The sequence below is a fragment of the Galeopterus variegatus genome, unplaced genomic scaffold (genome assembly GCF_000696425.1).
Source record: "Galeopterus variegatus unplaced genomic scaffold, G_variegatus-3.0.2 Scaffold7211, whole genome shotgun sequence".
In the NCBI taxonomy this organism is placed as follows: Eukaryota; Metazoa; Chordata; class Mammalia; order Dermoptera; family Cynocephalidae; genus Galeopterus; species Galeopterus variegatus.
This window is the reverse complement of record NW_007733322.1, coordinates 91,091-113,344: the sequence shown is the minus strand read 5'-3', so window position 1 is coordinate 113,344 and position 22,254 is coordinate 91,091. Positions and strand designations below refer to the sequence as shown.

General features: G+C 39.1%; 1 protein-coding gene across 1 annotated transcript in view; it reads left to right on the top strand.

Annotated features, from left to right (window-relative positions):
* Nucleotides 1-2,866: 2,866 nt before the first annotated feature.
* The window catches only part of LOC103607174 (serine/threonine-protein kinase WNK3-like), a gene marked incomplete at its 5' end in the record, with an annotated part of 100,561 nt that continues 81,173 nt past the window's right edge, over nt 2,867-22,254 (top strand). The window contains 8 exon segments of the mRNA XM_008591710.1: nt 2,867-3,039; nt 4,248-4,468; nt 5,182-5,339; nt 11,603-11,691; nt 15,451-15,670; nt 20,121-20,415; nt 21,274-21,479; nt 21,583-21,720. Coding sequence (XP_008589932.1) covers nt 2,867-3,039; nt 4,248-4,468; nt 5,182-5,339; nt 11,603-11,691; nt 15,451-15,670; nt 20,121-20,415; nt 21,274-21,479; nt 21,583-21,720 — 1,500 coding nt within the window.

The following is a 22,254-nucleotide window of genomic DNA, read 5'->3' as shown; positions in this document are numbered from 1 at the left end:
GTGAAACGAGTCAGGCTGAGAAAAAGAAATTCCACATGTTCTCACTCATTGGTGGGAGCTAGAAAAACAAATTAATTCACCCACATACAAACACAAAAAAACCGGGGGGTGGGGGTGGGGAAGAATATATAACAACTATACTTCTATGAAGTTGTTACAACAAGCAAACGGAAAGGACATTCTTGGGGGGGAGGGGAGAGAGGGAGGAAGGAGGGAGGTGTCGGTGATGGGCCATAATAATCATATACAGTGTATATTGACAAAATAAAAATTTAACGAAAAAACAAACAAACAAAAAAAAAAAACAAAAATGTTCATGGAGGGCCGACTCGTGGCTCACTCGCTAGAGTGCGGTGCTGATAACACCAAGGCCCCGGGTTCGGATCCCATATAGGGATGGCCGGTTAGCTCACTGGGTGAGCATGGTGCTGACAACAAGTCAAGGGTTAAGATCCCCTTACCAGTCATCTTTAAAAAAAAAAAAAAAAAAAGTTCATGGAAAAATAGAAAAGATAATACAATTTTTCCATGAGCTTTTTAAAAAGCACATATTTATTTAAAAGCATTTACTGAATTCATAAAAAATTTTTCATCATTGTATTTTCTTTAGTGATACCATTACTATCGTGTGAAGATCCAAGAACTCTTTAAAGCCTTCCAAAGGTTCATATACATGAAACTTGGAAAACATTCTTCTCTAAAACTGTATCAAGAAGTTAGTGAAATGGTCAGAGGGACCACCTGAAATACATTTGTCTATTTTATTTTATTTTTTTATGTTGGTCAAATCAACATTATTAGCATATATATTATTACAAATTGTACTTATTCTTTATGCGCCTTATCCAATCTCTTGCCATCCGCCCTCCATCCCCCCTCCCACCTCTGATAACCCTAGAATTCTCTCTTTCTGAAAGAGTAATGGGCCCTGTGGCAGCAGCAGCATGCCTGGATGTGGGAGGAGGGGTTAGTCCCTGGCTCCATACCTCAGGACCCTGGGTGGGTCCCGTGGCAGTGGCATGTCTGGGTGTGAGAGGAGGGGTCGGGCCCCAGATCCATCTGTTTTTACATTCTAAGTTGTTGCGGAGCAGTTGGGTAGGAGGGGAGAGGGGAAAGGGGAAGCAAATAGGGTGGGAGGAGGAAGAGGGATGGCGTGGTTGAGGCCCATGCAACCCCCTCATTCCTACAGGGGAGACCAGGGGTCTTCCAGTGGTGGCTTCGTTGTTGCTGGGCTGAATGCAGATGTCAGGGGGGTGTGGTTGAAGCCCTTGGCTCCCCACTGCCCTAGCTTGGGAGACCAGGGGACTTCCAGTGGTGGTTCAGTAGTCATTGCTAGGCTGGTTGCGGATGTCAGGGTGTTGTGGCTGAAGCCCTTAGCCCCTGACTGTCCCAGCTTAGGAGCCTGGAGTGTTTCCTGCAGTGGCTCGGTGGTTGTTGCTGGGCTGGTTGTGGGAGTAAGGGGGGCATGGCCAAGGCCCTCAGTACCCCACTGCCCAGCTAGGGAGCCCAGGGCACTTCCTGCAGCAGCTCAATGGTTGTAACTGGGCTGGGTGTGGGTATTGGGGGAGGCATGGCTGAGGCCCTCAGCTCCCCACTGTCCCGGTTCAAGAGGTCAGGGCGCTTCCTGTGGTAGCTCAATGGTTGTCTCTGGGCTGGTTGTGGGTGTTGGGGGGCATGGCTGAGGCCCCTGGCCTTCCTTCCTCCCTGGCTTGGGGCCAAGAGAGCTTCTGGTCCTTCTAGATTTTATAGTTATTCTTTGCTAGTTAACATCAAACTTTGTCTCTGGTCTGTGGGTGTTTTGTTTTTTCTTTTAGTTCTGTGTTGAATTACTCGCTGTTTCTACTATTTAATGCTGCACTGGAACTAATTTGTTGTCCTTTGCTTACTTCTAAAATGGGGGAACTTCCTGTAGGGACCAGCACTGGAGCCCTGTGGTTGAGCTAAATTGCTTCTTTGCTGCTTATTCCTTGGGGAAGGCTTTTTGTGCAGCTCAGGTTTTAATGGCTGATTTTGTAGGTACTTCCTGGTCTTGTGAGATCCAGTACACCTGCGTTGTATAGAAACTCTGGTCTGGACCTGAGTCTTTTCAGCAAACGGCTCCCCCTGCAGTTCTATATTCCTGGCCAGTTTCTACTGAGTGGTCCTGTGCTGATTGGGGAGCAGGTCAGCTGTCCATGCTGTGCCCTTATGTTCCCCAGCTGGGCCCATGTCCCCCACTGTCCACAGTCCAAACACTTCCCATGGGACAGGCCCTGCGCAGGTCCCTTGTGATGATTCACTGGCATCTGAATGCCTCCTTATTTTTTGTTGCTGTGGCTCCTCACTCCTGTGTGGGCCCACGGGAACCCTATTAGTGGTCTTGTTGTCCTGGGGGCCACCAAGGCCCTCTTCTCCCCTGCCGCCTCCAAGTAACTCCATCCGAAGGGCACAGCACTGACTTTTGCAAACTCTTGCTCTGTGTGCTCACCAGCTCCAGCCTTGAAGTAGTCGGGGCTCGAAACGGTTGGAGTGGTCCTTTCTTTCTCTCATCGTAGCTTCTCCTGCCTTCATGCACTCCATACGTCTCTCCTCCTCTTCTCTTGAGCTCTAGCGGCCCCAGCTTGGCTCTTGTTGCTTTTTAATAGTTGTAAATAGGTTGATTTGTGGGAGAGAGTGATACTGGTGACTGTCTATTTCGCCATCTTGACTGGAAATCCTCTCCATGAGCTTTTTGAAATACCCTCACATAGGTCCTGAGAAAAGAATTGAATGGTAAAAATAAATAAATGCATACATACATAAGTGCAATGAAGTATTTATTTGACTGTTATTAGAAATGTGCATGAGAATTTATGACTTTAATTTGGAATTTGTTTTTCCATTTTAGGACCGGAAATTAACCAAAGCTGAGCAGCAAAGGTTCAAAGAAGAAGCAGAGATGTTGAAGGGTCTCCAGCATCCCAATATAGTCCGATTTTATGATTCCTGGGAGTCTGTATTAAAAGGAAAGAAATGTATTGTATTAGTGACTGAACTAATGACATCAGGAACCTTAAAGACGTAAGTTTATCCTGATAGTACCAATGCAGTTTTATTTGGAAATAATTTTCAGGAGTCATAAAAGTTATTTATAAAATAATACTACTTGATGAAAGGATTTGTAAAATCTGAATCTAGTAACTGTTTCAGAGTAGGTTAAAAAATTAGGATGTTAATGAAGTTTGTTAGAAAATAGTGCTGAAATTAATATTTGTGGGATATCATATAATTTTAGAATTAGAAACCATTATAGACATGTTATAATTTTATTTTGTAAAAAGGTAATGAAAGGCTTGGCCAAGTTCACATATATAGTGAGTGATACTATATGATTACAGTCTTTCGTTTCTTTTTTTTTTTTTTTTTTACCTTTTTGTCTTTTTTTGTGACCGGCAACGGGATCGCAACCCTCGGTGTCGCGCCCGCACCGCGCTCAACCAGTGAGCGGACTGGTCTCTATATGGGATCCGAACCCTCGGCGGGAGTGCCTCTGCACTCCCAAGCGCTACACTCTACCGAGTGTGCCACCGGGCCGGCCCAAGTCTTTCGTTTCTTTTTTTTTTTTGTCTTTTGTCTTTTGTCTTTTTCCATGTCCGGCAACGGATCGCAACCCTCAGTGTTGCCCTGTACCGCACCGGGGACCGGCAACCGGATCGCAACCCTTGGTGTTGCTCCCGCGCCTCGCTCAGCCAGTGAGCGGGAACCGGTCTGTATGTGGGATCTGAACCCTCGGGCGGGAGCGCCGCCACGCTTCCCAAGCGGTGCACTATCCAGTGCGCCACCAGGCCGGCCCGAAGTCTTTCGTTTCTAATCACAATTTTTTATTTGGTAGTATAATGACTTGTAAATGTAAATATGGGGTATGCTTTTTGTTTCCTAGCATTTTTGCACTAAAAATTTACATAGTTAAACTCTGTTGATTCTATGTAAGCAATTATTAGAAAGTAGAGAAGGACTTTCTTTTTAAAATTGTACTGCCATTTCACAAAAGACCACTCTGGAATGATTGTTGTTTTGAATTAAAAATACTGTACTTGGTAGGATGTCTTATATAAGAATGTGGTGTTAAGATGTAAAATTTTTTTGCCATAACAGACAATAAAAATCTACTCAGCAGTGGCAATCATAGTACTTAAACTATCAACTCACTTACATGATATGCCCTGATAGTGTTCATACAGTTTGCTGGGCATGTTTGTTTACACCTGGTCTTTTGTTTCTTTGTATAGGTACTTAAAACGATTTAAAGTCATGAAGCCAAAGGTCTTAAGGAGCTGGTGCAGGCAAATTTTAAAGGGATTGCAGTTCCTGCACACTAGGACTCCTCCTATTATTCACCGGGATCTGAAGTGTGACAATATTTTCATCACGGGACCCACTGGATCTGTGAAGATTGGTGATCTTGGATTAGCCACCTTAATGCGCACATCATTTGCTAAGAGTGTCATTGGTGATTAACATTTTACAGTATACTGGTTGGGCAAAGAGAGATTTTTCAGTTGTGTAGGTCTAGAATAAGGATCAGCCAACTATGGCTCCATGGACCAAATCTGGCCCACTGCTTGGTTTCATAAATCAAGTTTTATTGGAACACAGCCACACCTGCTCATTTACAGATTGTCTGTGGCTGCTTTTGCAATCCAGTGCTAGAGATGAGTAGTTGTGTGACAGAGATCATATGACTACAAAGTCTTAAGTTTTTACTGTCTGTCTTTTTACAGAGAAATTTGCTGACCCCTGGCCTAGACTGAGTTTGCTTTGAAATATCTATTATATATTGACTTATTTCAGAGACATCCTAGTGTATTTCTTTTGTGGGATATATTTAGGATTCTTGAAAGGTTCTGAGGACTTAAGGAAGAAAGTTTACTAAGTTAATGCAGAAAAAGTCGAATAACTATGAAGAAGGATAGAAATAAAACCAGATTTTATTAATCATTCCCTAATCTTGAACATTACAAATTGTGCTTTATCAGTATGGAAAGTTAAGGCAATTCATTAAGTGCTTTATATAGATATAGCAAGTATTCAAAAAATTTTATACTTATAAATTTGCTTTTGAGAAGCAGAAATTAACACTGGTAATCATTATGGGAAAGAGGGAATGTGATCTTGGTGGATACTTTTCTTTAATAAAAATGTGGTTGTGGTGTTATTTTGTAGGAACTCCCGAGTTTATGGCCCCAGAGATGTATGAAGAGCACTATGATGAATCCGTAGATGTCTATGCTTTTGGAATGTGTATGCTGGAAATGGCTACTTCGGAGTACCCTTATTCTGAGTGCCAGAATGCAGCTCAGATATATCGTAAAGTAACTAGTGTAGGTATAACTTTATTTTTTTCACTTCACAAATTGCCACATTTCATGTTGAACTTGATAAAGTTAACTTAGTCAACCTAATTTTGGTTTAGTTCTATATAACAGTGCTAAATGTAACAATTGTATGAAACAAGCTTTAGATTTATACTATATACTTATACTCTTTTGGGGTTATATAAAATGCTCTGTATTAGTATCTTTGAGAAAATGTACAGATATATAAATACATTGTAAAGAATTTTTAGGTATTTATTAGATGTATCTTATTTCTCAAAGCTGAATAATAGAGACTGATTAAATGTTTTTGAAGGTTTCTTCTAGTTCTAAAAGCCTGATTATGAAAGGGCATTCAAAATATAGTTCGGCAAATACAGTATTTGAGTCTCCGCTATGAGTAATTTTTGTGTTACAGATTGTAAGGAATGAAAACATGAGTAAGAAGTGTTTGCTAACCTCAAAGAGCTTACATGTCTAGTAGGGGAATAATATAAATTCACAAATAACTAAAACAAGAGGATGAGAGTATAGTAAGAGACATAGGGAAGGTACAAGCAAAGTGTTATGATTATTCAAAGGAGGACTACTTCATCATATCCAGTTGGATGGCTCAAGATAGTTGATGAAAGGGATTGTTAAAGTGTTTGAGGTAACTAATACTAAATAGGTACTGGTTTATTAAAAATCCCTTTTTAATTAATATTATTTTTAATTGGCAAATCATAATTGTATACATTTCGGGGTACAATGTGATGTTTTGATGTGTACTTGAGGTGTATACAGTGTGTAATGATTAAATCAAGCTAATTAACATGTCTATCATCTCACTTGCTTATAATTTTTTATGGTGAGATGTTTGAAATTTACTTTCAAAGTTATTTTGAAATACACAATACATGATTACTGGCTATAGTCACCCCGCTCTGTGATAGATCTCAAAACTTATTTCTCCCGTCTAACTACAACTTCTACCCTTTTACCAACAACTCCCCATTTCCTCTTACCCTGCCCCAGTCTCTGGTAACATTCTATTCTTTTACTTCTATAAATTCGACTTTTTTTAGATTCTACACATAAGTGAGATTATACGGTATTTGTCTTTCTTTGCCTGGCTTATTTCACTTAGCATAGTGTCCTCTAGGTTCATCCATGTTGTCACAAATGACATTTCCTTCTTTTTTAAGGCTGTATAGTATTCCATTGTGTATATATACCACATTTTCTTTATCCATTCATCCACTGATGGACACTTAGGTAGTTTCCATATGTTGACTACTATGAATAATGCTGCAGTGAACATGGGAGTGCAGATATCCCTTTGATATATGGATTTCAGTTCCTTTGTATATATGTGCTCGGAAGTGAGTTTGCTACAGTAGTTCTATTTTAGTTTAGTTTTTTTTTTTTTTTTTTGTGGAAACTCCATACCATTTTCCATGATGGTTGTACTAATGTACATTTCCACCAACAGTGTACAAAGGTTCCCTTTCTCCGCATCCTCAACAATACTCATCTTTCATCTGATAATAGCCATTCTAACAGGTGTGAGAAGGTACCACTTTTTAATGCATGCTGCATACCACATGCTTTAACCTTTATATCCCTGCAAGATAGGTGTAGTCTTCAGTTTACATAGACTGCGAATCAGAGGTTGTGACTTGCCCACCTTCCCACAGCTACTGATAATGGTAGGTTTTGCCCCCGAGTCTGTCTCATTCTAGAGGTTTGTGTAGGGAGACAAAAAGAAATAAGGCCAAAATCCAGAATGTGGGACATTCTATAGGACAAATGACCTAGTTTCTTTAATAAATCAATTTCACGAAAGAAAAAGGGAGAGAGGCTTTTATAGAATACAAGAGACTTAAGAGTATTGATGAGCTGGTAAATGTTTAACAATTGATTCTCTGAAAAAAGAGAAAGCACTAATTTCTAGTGTTTGCTGATTTTTGTGGTATAAATACTCCCACCATGGCTAATTTCAAGTTATCACTGAATGCCGAGTTGGGAAGAGATGTCTAGTGGCACTCATTATATGGTATTTCCATCATGCAAATACAATAAACCTCTAATGCATAAATAATAGTAAAATGTAGTTAAATACTTGGGGAGTGATGTTTTCAGTATTTATTACCTTGCCTTTTAATCTAATTTATTTCTAAAAGTAGCAACCATTAAGCCAATATGATAGAATCATCAGTAAGTGAAATATAAAAGGAAAATGAGAAGACTGCTGTTCTTCAGTAACCAGGTTGACTGAATTTCATTATGACTGAGTTCCAAATATAGCTGCATAGTCTTTTATTAAGAATAGGCAAAAACCAAAACAAGGCAAAATGGCTATTCACAAACATTTGAAAGTATAATTGAGTGTTTTTGATATTACATAAACTTTGAACTAATTCTCACCAGTGTTCATGTTTTAATGACATCAAACATAAGAATGTAACTATACGTATGTATTTATTTATATGCAAATAGAGTAAAATTCTACTGTAATATATCTTATTACTATATTGTATTTTACATGACAGTTGGACACAATGTAATATGTTCTCATTCATTCAGTCATTCAACACTAATTTACTGAGCACTTGCTATGTGCCAGATACTCTTACAGAAGTCAAGGATGGGGCCGGCCTGGTGGCGCACTGCTACAGTGCGCCGCTTGGGAGCGCGGCGGCGCTCCCGCCGAGGGTTCGGATCCCACATACAGACCAGTTACCGCTCACTGGCTGAGCGAGGGGCAGGCACAGCACCGAGGGTTGCGATCCCGTTTCCGGTCCCGGTCCGGTGCGGGCGCGACACTGAGGGTTGCGGTCCGTTGCCGGACACGAAAAAAGACAAAAAGGAAAAAAAAAAATTGGCTTGCAAAATTCCTGAAAATAGTTCTTGCAAGCTCATATGAGCCAGGTCCAGCATACCCTACATGTAATATATGGCTCTTGTTTGGATCCTAATTGGAAAAAACCGACTTATAAAAAGACATTGTATAGACAATGTTGGAAATTTGAGTATTGACTGGGGTTTAGGTGATATTAAGGAATTATTGATGTTTTCTGGGGTGGGGAGGATAATGACATAATATTTTTTAAAAGTCCTTATCTATTTGAGATGTAAACTGGAACATTTATGGGTGAAATGACATGATACCTGAGATTTGCCTTAAAATGTTCCAGGATACAAAAGGTGTGGGGGTAGGTAGTAGCCGAAACAAGGTTGACAAAATGTTGACTATTGTTGAAGCTGACGATGGTTACATGGGGATTCTTTATATGATTCTATTTTTAAATAAGTTTGAACATTTCTATAAGAGTTCAAGAAAAGAGATAAGGCTAGAATGTCATTTTAGTTTTGGCCCATATTTTGGAGGGCCATAAATAAAAAAGGATTTTGTACTTGATTTTGTAAGTTACAGCTCCCCAATGATTTTTTTTTCCTTTTGTCTTTTTTACTGACCGGTAATGGGATCGCAACCCTCGGTGTCGCGTCCATACCGGGGACCAGCAACGGGATCGCAACCCTCGGTGTTGCGCCCGCACCGCGCTCAGCCAGTGAGTGGGAACCGGTCTCCACATGGGATCCGAACACTCGGCAGAAGCGCCGCTGCACTCCCAAGCGGGGCACTCTCCAGTGCGCCACCGGGCCGGCCCTTCCTTAGGAGTAGAGAAAGGCAGTATTACCCAGGGCTGGGAAATGTGTAAGAAATCACTAGAAAGGTCAAAGAGGGCTTTTTCTATAAATAGAGTAACGTAACTCCATTTTTTGAATGGTGACTTTATTATTTTATATTAAAGTCACAAAAATGCCATATAATAATTCAGATTTCTATCTATCTTAAAGGTTCTTGAACATGGGGCCCAAATTACTAATCTCACCAGATTTATCTAGTATGTGATACAGGGCTTTCTGATTATGTCCTGTGAGGTAGTGTGACAGGCCTAAAAGTAGATGTTAGAGTGCTTCATTCCATGACAATTATTCTTTCTTTCTTTTTTTTTTTTTTTTTGTCCTTTTTGAGACAGGCCGCACCGCGCTCAGCCAGTGAGCGCTGTGAGCGCTGTGAGCACACCAATCATCCCTACATAGGATCCGAACCCGCGGCGGAAGCGCTACTGCGCTCCCAGCCGCACTCTCCTGAGTGCGCCACGGGCTCGGCCTGACAATTATTCTTTCTATTATACTTTTCTTCTTCCAGCTTAATTTGGAATTTCCTGTTAAATGATCTTACTTGGATCACTTTTTTTTAAGTCTGAAACTCATAAATGAAAGGGAATAGATGCCAAGGTCCGGGGTTCAATCCCCGTACTGGCCAGCTGCCAAAAACAAATTAAATAAATAAATAATTAAATGGTCATTAGAATATAGAATAAGTGGGGCCGGCCCGGTGGCGCACTGCTACAGTGCGCCGCTTGGGAAGCACGGTGGCGCTCCCGCCGAGGGTTCGGATCCCACATACAGACCGGCCGCTCACTGGCTGAGCAAGGAGCGGGGGCAACACCGAGGGTTGCGATCCCGTGGCCGGTCCCGGTCCGGTACGGGTGCGACACTGAGGGTTGCGATCCGTTGCCGGTCACGAAAAAAGACAAAAAGACAAAAAAAAAAAAAAAGAATATAGAATAAGTGGATTCAGGCAGCTAACACAGTTATCATAGAAATGTTTTGAATTGTCTGAACCTCATTTATTTGTTATTGAATTCCTAGAACCTAGCTTGAGGTAGGTTCTCTCAATGTTTTGGTGTTGCTTAAGGATAAAAATAATATAGATTTCTCAAAAGTTTTTGTATATGTATATTTATATTTTCACGCATCCATATGGAATGTTTGAAATACAGAAGCTCTAATTTAAAATTTTTATTTTCCTTTCCTTTTTAAAAGTTTTTTGGCAGCTAGCCAGTATGAAGATCACATCCCTTGACCTTGATGTTATAACACTCATTTGGTATTTGCAGTAGTTTTTTTTTTTTTTTTAAGATGACTGGTAGGGCCGACCCCGTGGCTCACTCGGGAGAGTGCGGAGCTGGGAGCACCAAGGCCACGGGTTTGGATCCTATATAGGGATGGCCAGTGCGCTCACTGGCTGAGTGTGGTGCGGGCAACACCAAGCCAAGGGTTACAATCCCCTTACTGGTCACCAAAAAAAAAAAAAAAAAAGATGACTGGTAAGGGGATCTTAACCCTTGACTTGGTGTTATCATTACCACACTCTGCCAAGTGAGCCATGGGCTGGCCCTTCAGTAGTTTTATTAATAACATTAATTTTTTCTGATTCCAAAAAAATACTTGTTTATTATATTTTGCTATTTGGGGTTATATGAGGGATTGTCAAAAAGTTCGTGGAAGAATTCGTATAATCTTTTAATTCAGTTTTGCCACAAGTTTTTTGAAGTATGCTTGTACTGTATGTGCATGTTGGGATCCTACTTTTTTCCTTACTCTGTATTACATTGTGAAGATCCCCCATGTCATTAATTACTTTGAGGACATTTTTAGTTTCTATATAATAATATCATATACACACACAGTTGGCCCTCTGTATCCATGAGTTCCGCGTCTGCAGATTCAACCAACTGTGGATCAAAAATATTTGGAAAAAAACCTGCACCTGTACTGAACATGTACAGACTTTTTTTCTTGTCATTATTCCATAAACACTACAGTATAAGAGTTATTTATACAGCATTTACATTGTATTAGGTATTATAAGTAAGTTAGAGGTAATTTAAAGTATACAGGAGGGTGTGCATAGGTTATATGCAAATACTACACCATTTTGTATTGGGGACTTGAGCATCTGAGGATTTTGGTATCCACGGGAGGTTCCCACAGATACTGAGGGATGACTCCGTGGGTGTGTGTGTGTATAGCATAATATGTGTAACTTTGCCTCTGCTGTTGTTTTTGATTATTTATGATATTTCAGTGTTGTTAGCGCTATGACAAAATACTTGTCAAAAAAGTTTTAAACTTATACTGTATGTATATATTTATGTCATCTAAAACTTGAATGTGGTTTGATGATAAAAATAATGTTTTTTTTTTTTTTTTTTTTTTTTTTGAGACCGGCTGCACCGCGCTCAGCCAGTGAGCACAGCGACCATCCCTATACAGGATCCAAACCCACGGCGGGAGCGCTGCTGCGCTCCCAGCGCCGCACTCTCCCGATTGCGCCACGGGATCGGCCCTAAAAATAATGTTTAATAAATATCATGTTGACATGGGCTTTCAAGTGCTTAATTTGTGACTAGAAACCATTTTTCTTCTCCCAGGGCATAAAACCAGCTAGCTTCAATAAAGTCACCGATCCCGAAGTGAAAGAAATCATTGAAGGATGTATTCGTCAAAACAAAACTGAAAGGTAGGTACAAGTGTAGCTAAATGACATAACTGATGGATGCATTTTTCTCTTATCTTGCACTAGATCATTTTCTGACCTTTCAGTCACGCTGGGTGTGACTTTTGAGTGGAAGTCAAACCATACCTTCTAGAGTGAAGCCTATCAGTGCATGTTGTTTGCCATTTTAGGCCTTGATATCATGTGCTGAATTTTCCGTGAACTGACATTTGGGTTGTGTGTGTATGTGTGAGTGTGTCGTGACAAGCTTTCATCACCTTTAGCCATCAGTGTAACAGTCACTAGACTTTCACAGGTTAACTTGCTGAGAGTAGACAGGTATTTTTTATTTGATCATATATCCTTGTGTCATGATAATGGTAAAGCTAATGTAGATATTTTTGTTCAAGAAATAGTATTCTAGATTTATTTGTATCACAATTTGCATGTTTCTTTTGGACAACTCCCTTTAGTCTTAGGTTTTGCTTTCCTTTTATTTGAACTTTGGATAGTTGCTGATGTAAATTGGTGGGTTTGTCTTTTGATTTTTACCTCATTATTGATGATGATTAATAAAGGCGATATGTCCTTTATAGAAATTATTTCCATCAGCATTTCATTGACCCTCCCCATTTTTATTAGTTTTCTATCTAGGTTTAGTGTTGCATATCTGAGAATATATAAAGCTACTAAGGCAAGGCCTGTTTAATTATAGCTTTATTACAGAACATTCTTAGTGTTTCTGCAAACGGGCTGTATCTAGGTATTTTTTAAAATTGGAGTAAAATATTCATAACTTAATATTACCATTTTAGCCATTTTCAAGTGTGCAATTCTGTGGTGTTAAGTACATTCACATTGTTGTGCAACTATCTCTACTATCCACCTCCAGGACTTTTTCAACTCAAACAAAAACTCTGTACCCACTGAACAGGAACTTCCCATTCCTTCTTCCCTCCAGCTTCTGGTAGTCTCTATTGTCCTTTCTGTCTCTATGGATTTGCCTATTCTAGTACCTCATATAAGAGGAATCAAACAATGTTTGTGGGGCCGGCCTGTGGCTCACTTGGGAGAGTGGTGCCAATAGCACCAAGGCCACCGGTTCGGATCCCATATAGGGATGGCCGGTTGCTTGCTTGGGAGAGTGCGGTGCTGACAACACCAAGCCAAGGGTTAAGATCCCCTTACCGGTCATCTTTTAAAAAAAAAAAAAAAGTTTGTCCTTTTGTGTCTGAAATATAGCATAGTGTCTTCAAGTTGATACATGTTATAGCATGTATCAGAATTTCCTCCCTCTTTAAGGCTGAATAATATTCTAGTGTATGTATATACCGTGTCTTTTTTATCCATCCGTTTGATGGATACTTGGATTATTTCCACCTTTTGGCTAATGTGAATAATGTTGCATGAATGTTGGTGTGCAAATATGTCTGAGTCCTTGCTTTCAATTCTTTTGGGTATATACTTGGGAAAGGACTTGCTGGATCATATGGTAATATTATGTTTAACTTTTTGAAGAACCACTAAACTTTTTCCACAGCAGCTGCGTCATTTTGTATTTCCACCAGCAATGTACGATGGTTCCAATTTCTCAATATCCTCACCAACACTTGTTATTTTTGGTTTTTTTGGTAATAGCCATCCTAATGGGCATGAAGTGATATCTCATTGTGGTTTCAATCTGCATTTCCCTAACGACTAATGATGTAGAGTACTTTTCATATGCTTATTGATCATTCGTATGTATTTGGAGAAATATCTATTCAGGTCCTCTGCCCATTTTTAATTGGGTTGTTTTGTTGTTGCTGTTGAGTTATAGGAGTTTAGGCATGCTTTTTTAAATGAGGCTAAAAATAATATATTGAAGTAGCTGTTTTAGTTTAGATTCTGATCGTTGTTTGTTCAGCATTTTAATTATCTGTTACCAAAGAACACTGGAATATTCAAAAAGACTCATGGCATTTAAGTGTACAGTAATCACCGCTTACATAGTTTCATTTTCTGTGGTTTCAGATACAGTACAATAAGATATTTTGAGAGAGACCACTTTCACATAACTTTTATTACAGTATATTGTTGTAATTGTTCTATTTTATTATTAGTTTTTGTTAATCTCTTGCTGTACCTAATTTATAAATTAAACTTTATCATAGTATGTATGTATAGGAAATATTATAGTATATATAGAACTTGGTACTATCTGTGGTTTTATGCATCTACTAGGGGTCTTGGAATGTATCTGCCATGGATAAGGGAGGACTACTATATTGGAAAAAGCACAGGCTTTAATGTCAAACTTAGATTCAAATCTGGACTCACACTTAGCCAGTGTGATCTTGAGCAACTTACTTAGTTCTTTCTCAAAACAAGTACTATTTTGATGACTAAATGGATAATGAATTTATATAAAATGACCAGCAGAATAATGGGTATTCAATAAATGGTATCTTCTGCTGCTATCATTATAATTATTCCTCAGTAAAAATATTTAGACAAAATTTTCATTGAGAAGCAGAGGGCTGAACTTGGTTGTGCCTCCTTAAACACATCTTCCTTTAGCCTTAAAACTAGTTTGAACAAGCTTATTCTTTTTATAACACTGTCATAGTTAAGTATTTTTCTCTTGATTACTAAACATGTCAAGTGTTGAAAATCCTCAATTTACAGGATACTATGCTGTCTATATCCTTTTTCTGTTTTATGTAATATGGGGGAGGGGCTTGCTGCATAGACATAGAATATATCAGTTTCAGCTCTCCCTATCCTGTAATACAGATAGATTAAATATTATATATCTGCTTTTAAAGTCAGTAAAAGTAAGTTAACTACTCCAGTTTATAAAAGAATTTTCTGAAGCCCTGTGCTTTGTTTCTCTTCAGAGATGGTTAATGCCTGATATTAGACTAGGGTTATATCCATTATATGTATACTCTGGCCTAAAACCAGAGTGAAATACTTTAAGAAAACCACTGGGCTTTGCTGAACCACATTAGCTTCACCTATGGCATTCTCTAAAGAGTGAAGTACTAGGTTCTTGTTAATGGAGTCAGTGACTTCTATTTATAACATTCATAAAAGAATTTGATTGTCTAATTTACTTCAGAGTTTATATATCTGGGAGAGTTTTTAGTTTCCCTTGCTGAGAATCTATTGTTTGAGTCTTAGTAGCTTAAGCCAGTGGTTAGGGAAGCAAATCAATTCATCTAACATGCACTGTAGTACTTCTCCAGTTCTCTCTAGGCATATTTTATGTATGTTAAACTTTTTTATCTAGGTGTATTGCTGGTAATAATTAATCTTTAATTAAACTCACTATGTATGCATGTTAGTTGGGATTTCTTCATATCTCTGGTAATAAGTTAGATATAAGATTTGACTTTTACAATAAGGCAGATTAATGGCTGAGTTAATAGAAAATTTGCAGAGAGCCCCTTATCCTGGGAAACAAGACATGGCCAGAAAGGGGGCCACCCCCTTGCCTGTCACGCAGTGCACATTCATGAGAAACCTGGTGCTAAACCATTCCTAGATGAACTGCTTCTGGGTAGGGGTTTCATACATAGCAGAGCAGCTCCGTCGCTGCAATCTATTGAGAGTCAGCCCTTGACCCAAGGGTTTGTCAAAAAAAAAAAAAAAAAAAAAAAAAGAAAAAAAAGTTTTATAAAAAGAAAATTTAAAATAAAATTGTTGCTTTGATATAATTATATTTTACTAATTAAAGGATCTACATCTTGTTTATGATTAGAAGAATTGATAACGAGATATATATATTTTGTTTATTAGGTTGTCTGTCAGGGACCTACTAAACCACGCATTTTTTGCTGAGGATACAGGACTAAGGGTGGAGTTAGCAGAGGAAGATGATTGCTCAAATTCATCCCTGGCTTTAAGACTCTGGGTTGAAGACCCTAAAAAATTAAAAAGCAAACACAAAGACAATGAAGCTATTGAATTTAGTTTCAATTTAGAAACAGATACGCCTGAGGAAGTAGCATATGAAATGGTAAGTGAATCCCACCGCTGTTCCCCACCCCTTATAGTATCAAGGTTGATTCCTTTCTCCTCATTGCTTTTTTCCATCTCATTTTCTCCTTTTTTTCTTTATTTAATTTGTTATGTTATTGTGAAGTATATCTCTATAGCAGAGAATATTAAATTGTATACACAATTAAGAATAGTAAAAAATATGGCTGGCTGATTGGCTCAGTTGGTTAGAGTGTGGTATTGATAACACCAAGGTCAAGGGTTAGATCTCCTTACCATCCAGCCGCCAAAAAAATAAAAATAAAAAATAAGAGTAGTAAAATATTACCTTTGTTAAGAGAAAACATTACCAGTACAGAAGCTACCTGTTTGCCCTTCCCAGTTGCATTCCCCTCCCTCATCACCACAGGTAATATCTACCCTGATTTTTGTGTTACTCATTCCTTTGCTTTTCATTATAATTTACTGTTTAGTTTTGAGATCTCAAATGGCAAGCACACACCTAGCTAGTTACTGAAGGGGCAATATTGGTACAATTAGAGGAAAGTCCCAGGAAAAGATAAACTGAAGAGAGTCTCTAGGTCACGGTCTAGCTTCAGCTTCTCTGAGAGTTTATAAGAGCCACTTCTGGGGAAGTCAGAGGGTAAGGCCATGAGTGAGTCCGGGAAATAAACCCATGGCTCATCATGGTGGGGCCACTGGCAGGGCTGCTGTGCAGACCAGAAATTAGTTGTCTGGTAACTGTATGTTTTAAGGGGGAGTGGGCCACTTTGACTTTTCCGTTTCTAATCTCCTCGTGATCAGCCCCCATCCTCAGTCATAGATCACAGCAGATAACTTCTGTGGGGTAAAACGTGTGTCTATACCTGTTCCAGGCAGCTGTGGCACTGGTGGGAGGGGGCATGCAGAAGCCACAGCAGCACGTGGTCCAGACTAGCCAAGTACAGACCGTCTGAGCCAGGCTCACCTGGGCATTGTGGCCTCAGTTAAAAATAAGGATGAGACAATGACAGTGGGGATCTTGGAGATGATAGCCCTTAACATGTCTGTCTTTCTAGTCATATTGTTCTAATGTGGAACGATTACCTTGGACATCTGGTGCACTACTATCATCCTGGTATTTCTCTTTACTGTTTCCCTTTTGCCTCACTCCTGTATTGGATTTCATGTTTTCTAAATCCCCTGTCTTTCTTTCTTGGCTTATCCTTTTGTTTTAGTGGCACACTTCCTCTGCTATCTTCTTAAGGAAGGGTACATAGGAGGTAAATTTGAGACTTGCATGTGTGAAAATGCCTTTTTCTGTCTTCATATTTAATTGATCATTTGGCTAAGGCATTTTAGCTTGGCAATTTAAAAAAATGTGGAGTCATTGCTTCATGCTTTTGTAGCTTTCAGTATTGCTGTTGAGAGTCCGAAGTCATTTTGATTCCTGATCTTTTGCATGTGACCCATTTTTTTCCTCTCTGGAAGCTTGTAATATCTTCTCGTTCTTCTCAGTGTTTTAAAGTTTCACTGTGCTGTATCTTGTTTTGGGTCTATTTTCATCCACTGTGTTAGATACTCAGTGGACCCTTTCAGTCTGTCAGCCCATAGCCTTTAGTTTCTGGGAAATTTTTTGAAGTATTTTGTTAATTGATTTCTTCCCCTTTGTTTTCTCTTTCTGGAACTGCTATATTTGGATATTGGGCCTCTTGGACAGGTTCTCCAATGTTCTTTTCTATTTTCCATCTCTTCATATTTTTATTCTCCTTTCTGGCAGATTTTATCAACTTTTTCTTCTGACTCTTCCATTGAGCTTTTCATTTATGTTACGTTTTGAATTTTAAGATTTCTTTTCATTTTTTATCTGTTCCTTTGTTAGAGTAACCATCTCGTTCTTTGTTTTGTAGGTGCAACATCATCCTACCTCTCTGTAAAGTTAGTGTTTTTGACATTTTTTTTCTACCTACTTGCATAGTCTGTTTCCTATAAGTTGCTGTTTTTTATTTGTTGGTTTTGTGCTCCATCTTCTCATTAGAGGCTTTTCTCATATTTTTGGTAATTTTTGCTTGTCAGTTCATGATTAATAGTAGGAGATTATATTAGTTTTTTATTGCTGTGTAACAAATTACCACAAATTTGGTCAGAAATGGTTGCTTAAAACAACACCCATTAATTATCTTACAGTTCTGTAGGTCAGAAGTCCTGGTGGGCTTGGCTAGGTTTTCCGCTTAGGATTTCACAAGGCTGAAATCAAGGTGTTGGCTGGCCTGGGCTCTTCTTGTCTGTAGGCTCTCGGGGAGAATCTCCTTTCAGGTTCATCCAGGATGTTGGTAGAATTCAGTTCCATGCAGTTGTAAGACTGAGGTCCCTGTTTCCTTGCTGGCTTTCAGCCAGGGGCCTCTTTCAGTTCCTAGAAGCTGTTCTTCAGTCCCTTCATGTGCTCCCACTCTATCTTCAAAGCCAGCAATGTCATGTCAAATCCTTCTAGTGTCATCAGCTGATGAAAGGCTTACCCAGGAAATTTCCCTAGCTTCAGGTCAACTGTGCTATATAGCAAACACAATGATGGGAGTGATATCTCATCATATTCACAGGTTTGGGAATTAGGAAGGGACATCTTTGAGGGGCCATAATTTTGCCTACCACAGAGACTAATAAGCTGACTGGATGGTATGATTGTTAACACAGAACTTGTTAACTTTTTTTTTTTTTTTTCCTTTTTGTCTTTTTTCGTGACCGGCAACGGATCGCAACCCTCAGTGTCGCGCCCGTACCGGACCGGGACCGGCAACGGGATCGCAACCCTTGGTGTTGCGCCCGCACCTCGCTCAGCCAGTGAGCGGCCGGTCTGTATGTGGGATCCGAACCCTCGGCGGGAGCACCACCGCACTCCCAAACAGCGCACTGTAGCAGTGCGCCACCGGGCCGGCCCAGAACTTGTTAACTTTAATCTCTACTGTAGAGTATCTGGGAGGGCCATTAGTTGGGAAGTCTCTGATATCAGTATTCATACAGTCTTTTATCTTGGGTTGGTCAGATTCCCCAGAGAAGCACCTTTCAGTCTCCTTCCTGGAGGGTAAGTGTCTGTTTACTGGTATTTTGGTAGCCAAGTGGGGAAGAGTGTTGGGCGTTTCTGCATTTGACATCCAGCTGTATATAATCACTTAATAATCTTGTTTTTGATATGGTCATATACCCTCAACTGTACTTGGTGTTCCATAGTCCAGAGATCCTCTCTTTTGCCCTCTCCAGAGAATAAAACTCCAGACTTACAGGGTAGGGGAGAAGCAATCACCCAAAGGTATGGAATGGAGGGTGGGATGCAGGGACCTAAATAACTGCTTCTCAAAACCCTTTATTTAGTCTTCCTTATTTTTGCCATCTCTTTTCACTTTACCCTCAGTTCTGGAAGTATCTGGTGCTGCTAGTTCCTGTGTCTTATGAGTATTCTTCAGTATAAATGGGAATAATTCTCGGTTTTCTCTAGATTACCTTTCTATGTCTGCTAAGTCAGTTATTACTGTCTGTTTTCCAAGGTGTCCAAATGTTGTCTTTCTCTTAATCTCCCCGTCCTTGTGGGTCTATGACTTAAAAAAAAATCTATGTTTTTTTGTTTGTTTGTTTTTTTGAGTTTTGGCGGAGAGCAAAATTAAATACATGTGCTCCATCTAACATTTTAATCATCTTTCAACTACTGTGAAATTTCCCAGAGTTTACAGGCCCCCAAGCCATGCTTTAAAAAGCGGATTGTAGGTCTGAGATTGATATGCCATGATACCTCCTCAAATCATCATCTTCTCTGCTCAGCCCTGTTCTTCTGAAACAACAAGGCAGAACCCCTTCTTCTTTTCTCACTCTTCTAATGCCCAGTAAGATGTAGTATTTTGCTGTGAGCATATTTTCCTCTTCCTGGAATGTCTCCACACCATAGTTCATCTGCACCTCTCTCAATGGCCTGCAAGTTCCTTTTTTGGATTTAATCCATGTAGGAATTTACCTTTCTCTGTGACACTTTCTCTTTTTCCTCCAGAGAAGCATGTGTTCCTTCTTTAAATCTTTTGCAGCAGCTCATTTCTACCTCATCTCTTTTTAAATTAAATTTATGTTCATGTTACACCACCAGATTGTGTGCTTATACAGGACAAAGGACCAGCTTAGTCACCTGTATTTCTCTGGTGCCCAGTACTGGACACATTGCAGACACTAAATGTTGCTGTAATAAGGCTGCATGTACTGAAACATCAAGTTTTTTGTTTGTTTTTGTTTGAAGCCAGCATTTCAGCAATACTTGGTAATACATTTGTCTTATGCCAATTAAAGGCTCTGGCATTTATGTATATCTTTGATTAAGAATGAATATGGAAACAAATTAAATGTTATTTAATAGAATTTGGAATTTTGGGGCATAAAATATCTCTGCTAGTAAAAAAAAAAGTTAAAATCTTAAATGTTAAAGTAGTAGTTTGTTTATTATGTTTTGTTTCTAGGTCAAGTCTGGATTCTTCCATGAAAGTGATTCCAAAGCTGTTGCTAAATCCATTAGAGACCGGGTGACCCTGATAAAGAAGACGAGGGAAAAGAAGCCTGCTGGCTGTTCAGAAGAACGTAGGGATTCCCAGTGCAAGTTTGTGGGGAATGTATTCCCTCAGCACCAGAATACAACTTTGCCCCCTGCTCCTGCTCAGCAGACGGGAGCTGAATGTGAAGAAACTGAAGTTGATCAACATGTTCGACAACAGCTTCTACAAAGAAAACCACAGCAGCACTGCTCCTCTGTTACAGGTAATATGCTTATAATTTGTAAAAGCAAACAAATGTGAAATTATATTCCCTTATTTTTAAATAGCACTTTTGTGTTTTTCAAACATTCTGTTATCTATCATTTCATCAAGCCTTTTACCAACCCCCTGAAATAGGCCAGCTAATTTCTTTATTTTAAAATTAAGATATTGTTCTGTTCAGTGACTTGCCTGACATGCTAGTTGCATAAGGATTATCATCTAGCATCTAGTTTTGTTCAGGGAAAAAGTAAAATGACCTTATTAACAATTAAGGGTCTAATATGAATCCTTTAATAAAGAAAATTTGGAACTAAAGATATAATTTATTCAAGAGGAATTTTCTAGACTTTAAGACCCTTTGTATTTTAGGTTCAAGTATAAAATTAACACACTTCCTCCAATTTTTCTGCTGTAATGCATTCTCTTCTCCAGAAGGGCACAGTATTTGCAGAGTAATAACCAATTGTTCTACAAAGATACTATTTTTTCTACCCAGGTTCTTCTAGGGGAAAGAGAGTATGACACTTAACATTTTACTGAAATCCTAATGGCAAGTATAAATTAGTTAGGGATATACATAAAATGGCCAGCAAATGGAGTTGATTTTTATGTGAATCTTTGTTTTTAGGTTTGCTTTATTAAGAAAATTTGTTATACCACAATGTCAACACTTCATTGCTTGAATGGAAAGTTTACATGATGGTTTTGATTGATTCTGCGGTGTATATAGTTTATTTGAAGCTGTCTCAGGTTGTCAGAGTAAAAAAGCCATTAAAGAAACACTTACCATTACTTACACCATTTGGACATTGTGCTTTGAGTTTTCCCTTCTATATGTTGCTTATTTTCTTTGTTATAGGTGACAGTTTGTCTGAGGCAGGACCTGGATCAGTTATACATTCAGATACTTCAAGTCAGCCCAGTATAGCCTATTCCTCAAACCAGATGATGAGCTCTCAAATGGTTTCTAATATCCCACAGGCCGAAATAAATGTTCCAGGGCAAATTTATCCATCTCAGCAACTAGTAGGACATTACCAGCAAATTTCAGGGGTGAGGTGAACTGTTATATTTTTAAATATATAATTGGTATATTTACTGTAAATGGGTGAGTTTATCTTTAATCTTTTTTTTTTTTTTTTGTCTTATTTAATAATTGCAGAAGCAGCCAAAGCTGACTCATCCCCAGATTTTGCCTTTGGTTCAAGGTCAGTCCAGTGTTTTGCCTGTACATGTCCTTGGACCTACAGTTGTTTTACAACCCCAAGTTTCCCCACTAACTGTCCAGAAGGTCTCACAGGTAAAGGTAAGACACATTTTAGAGGCTCTGTATTCATTTAAACAAATTTAACACTGCCTAGGTTTTCTGACAGGCAAAAGTCCTCTTTCATAAATTCATTATAGTTTAGATAAAGGTCACTAAAAGCTAGAAGTTGTTTGTATTTTCCTTCACTGAAGACATTCCTCTTGAGGATGTGCCTAACATTGCGTAACTAGAATCTTGAGACACTGCTTATATAATTAGAGAAGAACTTAGTATATGGACAGAAGACTTATTTAGGACTCTGATTTCTTCCTCTTGGTAATAATGCTTTGTTCTTTGTATTGACATTTTCCAGCCTGGTTTGAATGTCTGTTGCAGTTGATTAGAAACAGTATTTCATAGACTTTCATAAGTTTTAGCACATTCATCTAAATTCTTTTTTTTTTTCTTTTAAAAGATGACCGGTAAGGGGATCTTAACCCTTGACTTGGTGTTGTCAGCACCACGCTCAGCCAGTGAGCGAACCGGCCATCCCTATGTGGGATCCCAACCCGGGGCCTTGGTGTTATCAGCACC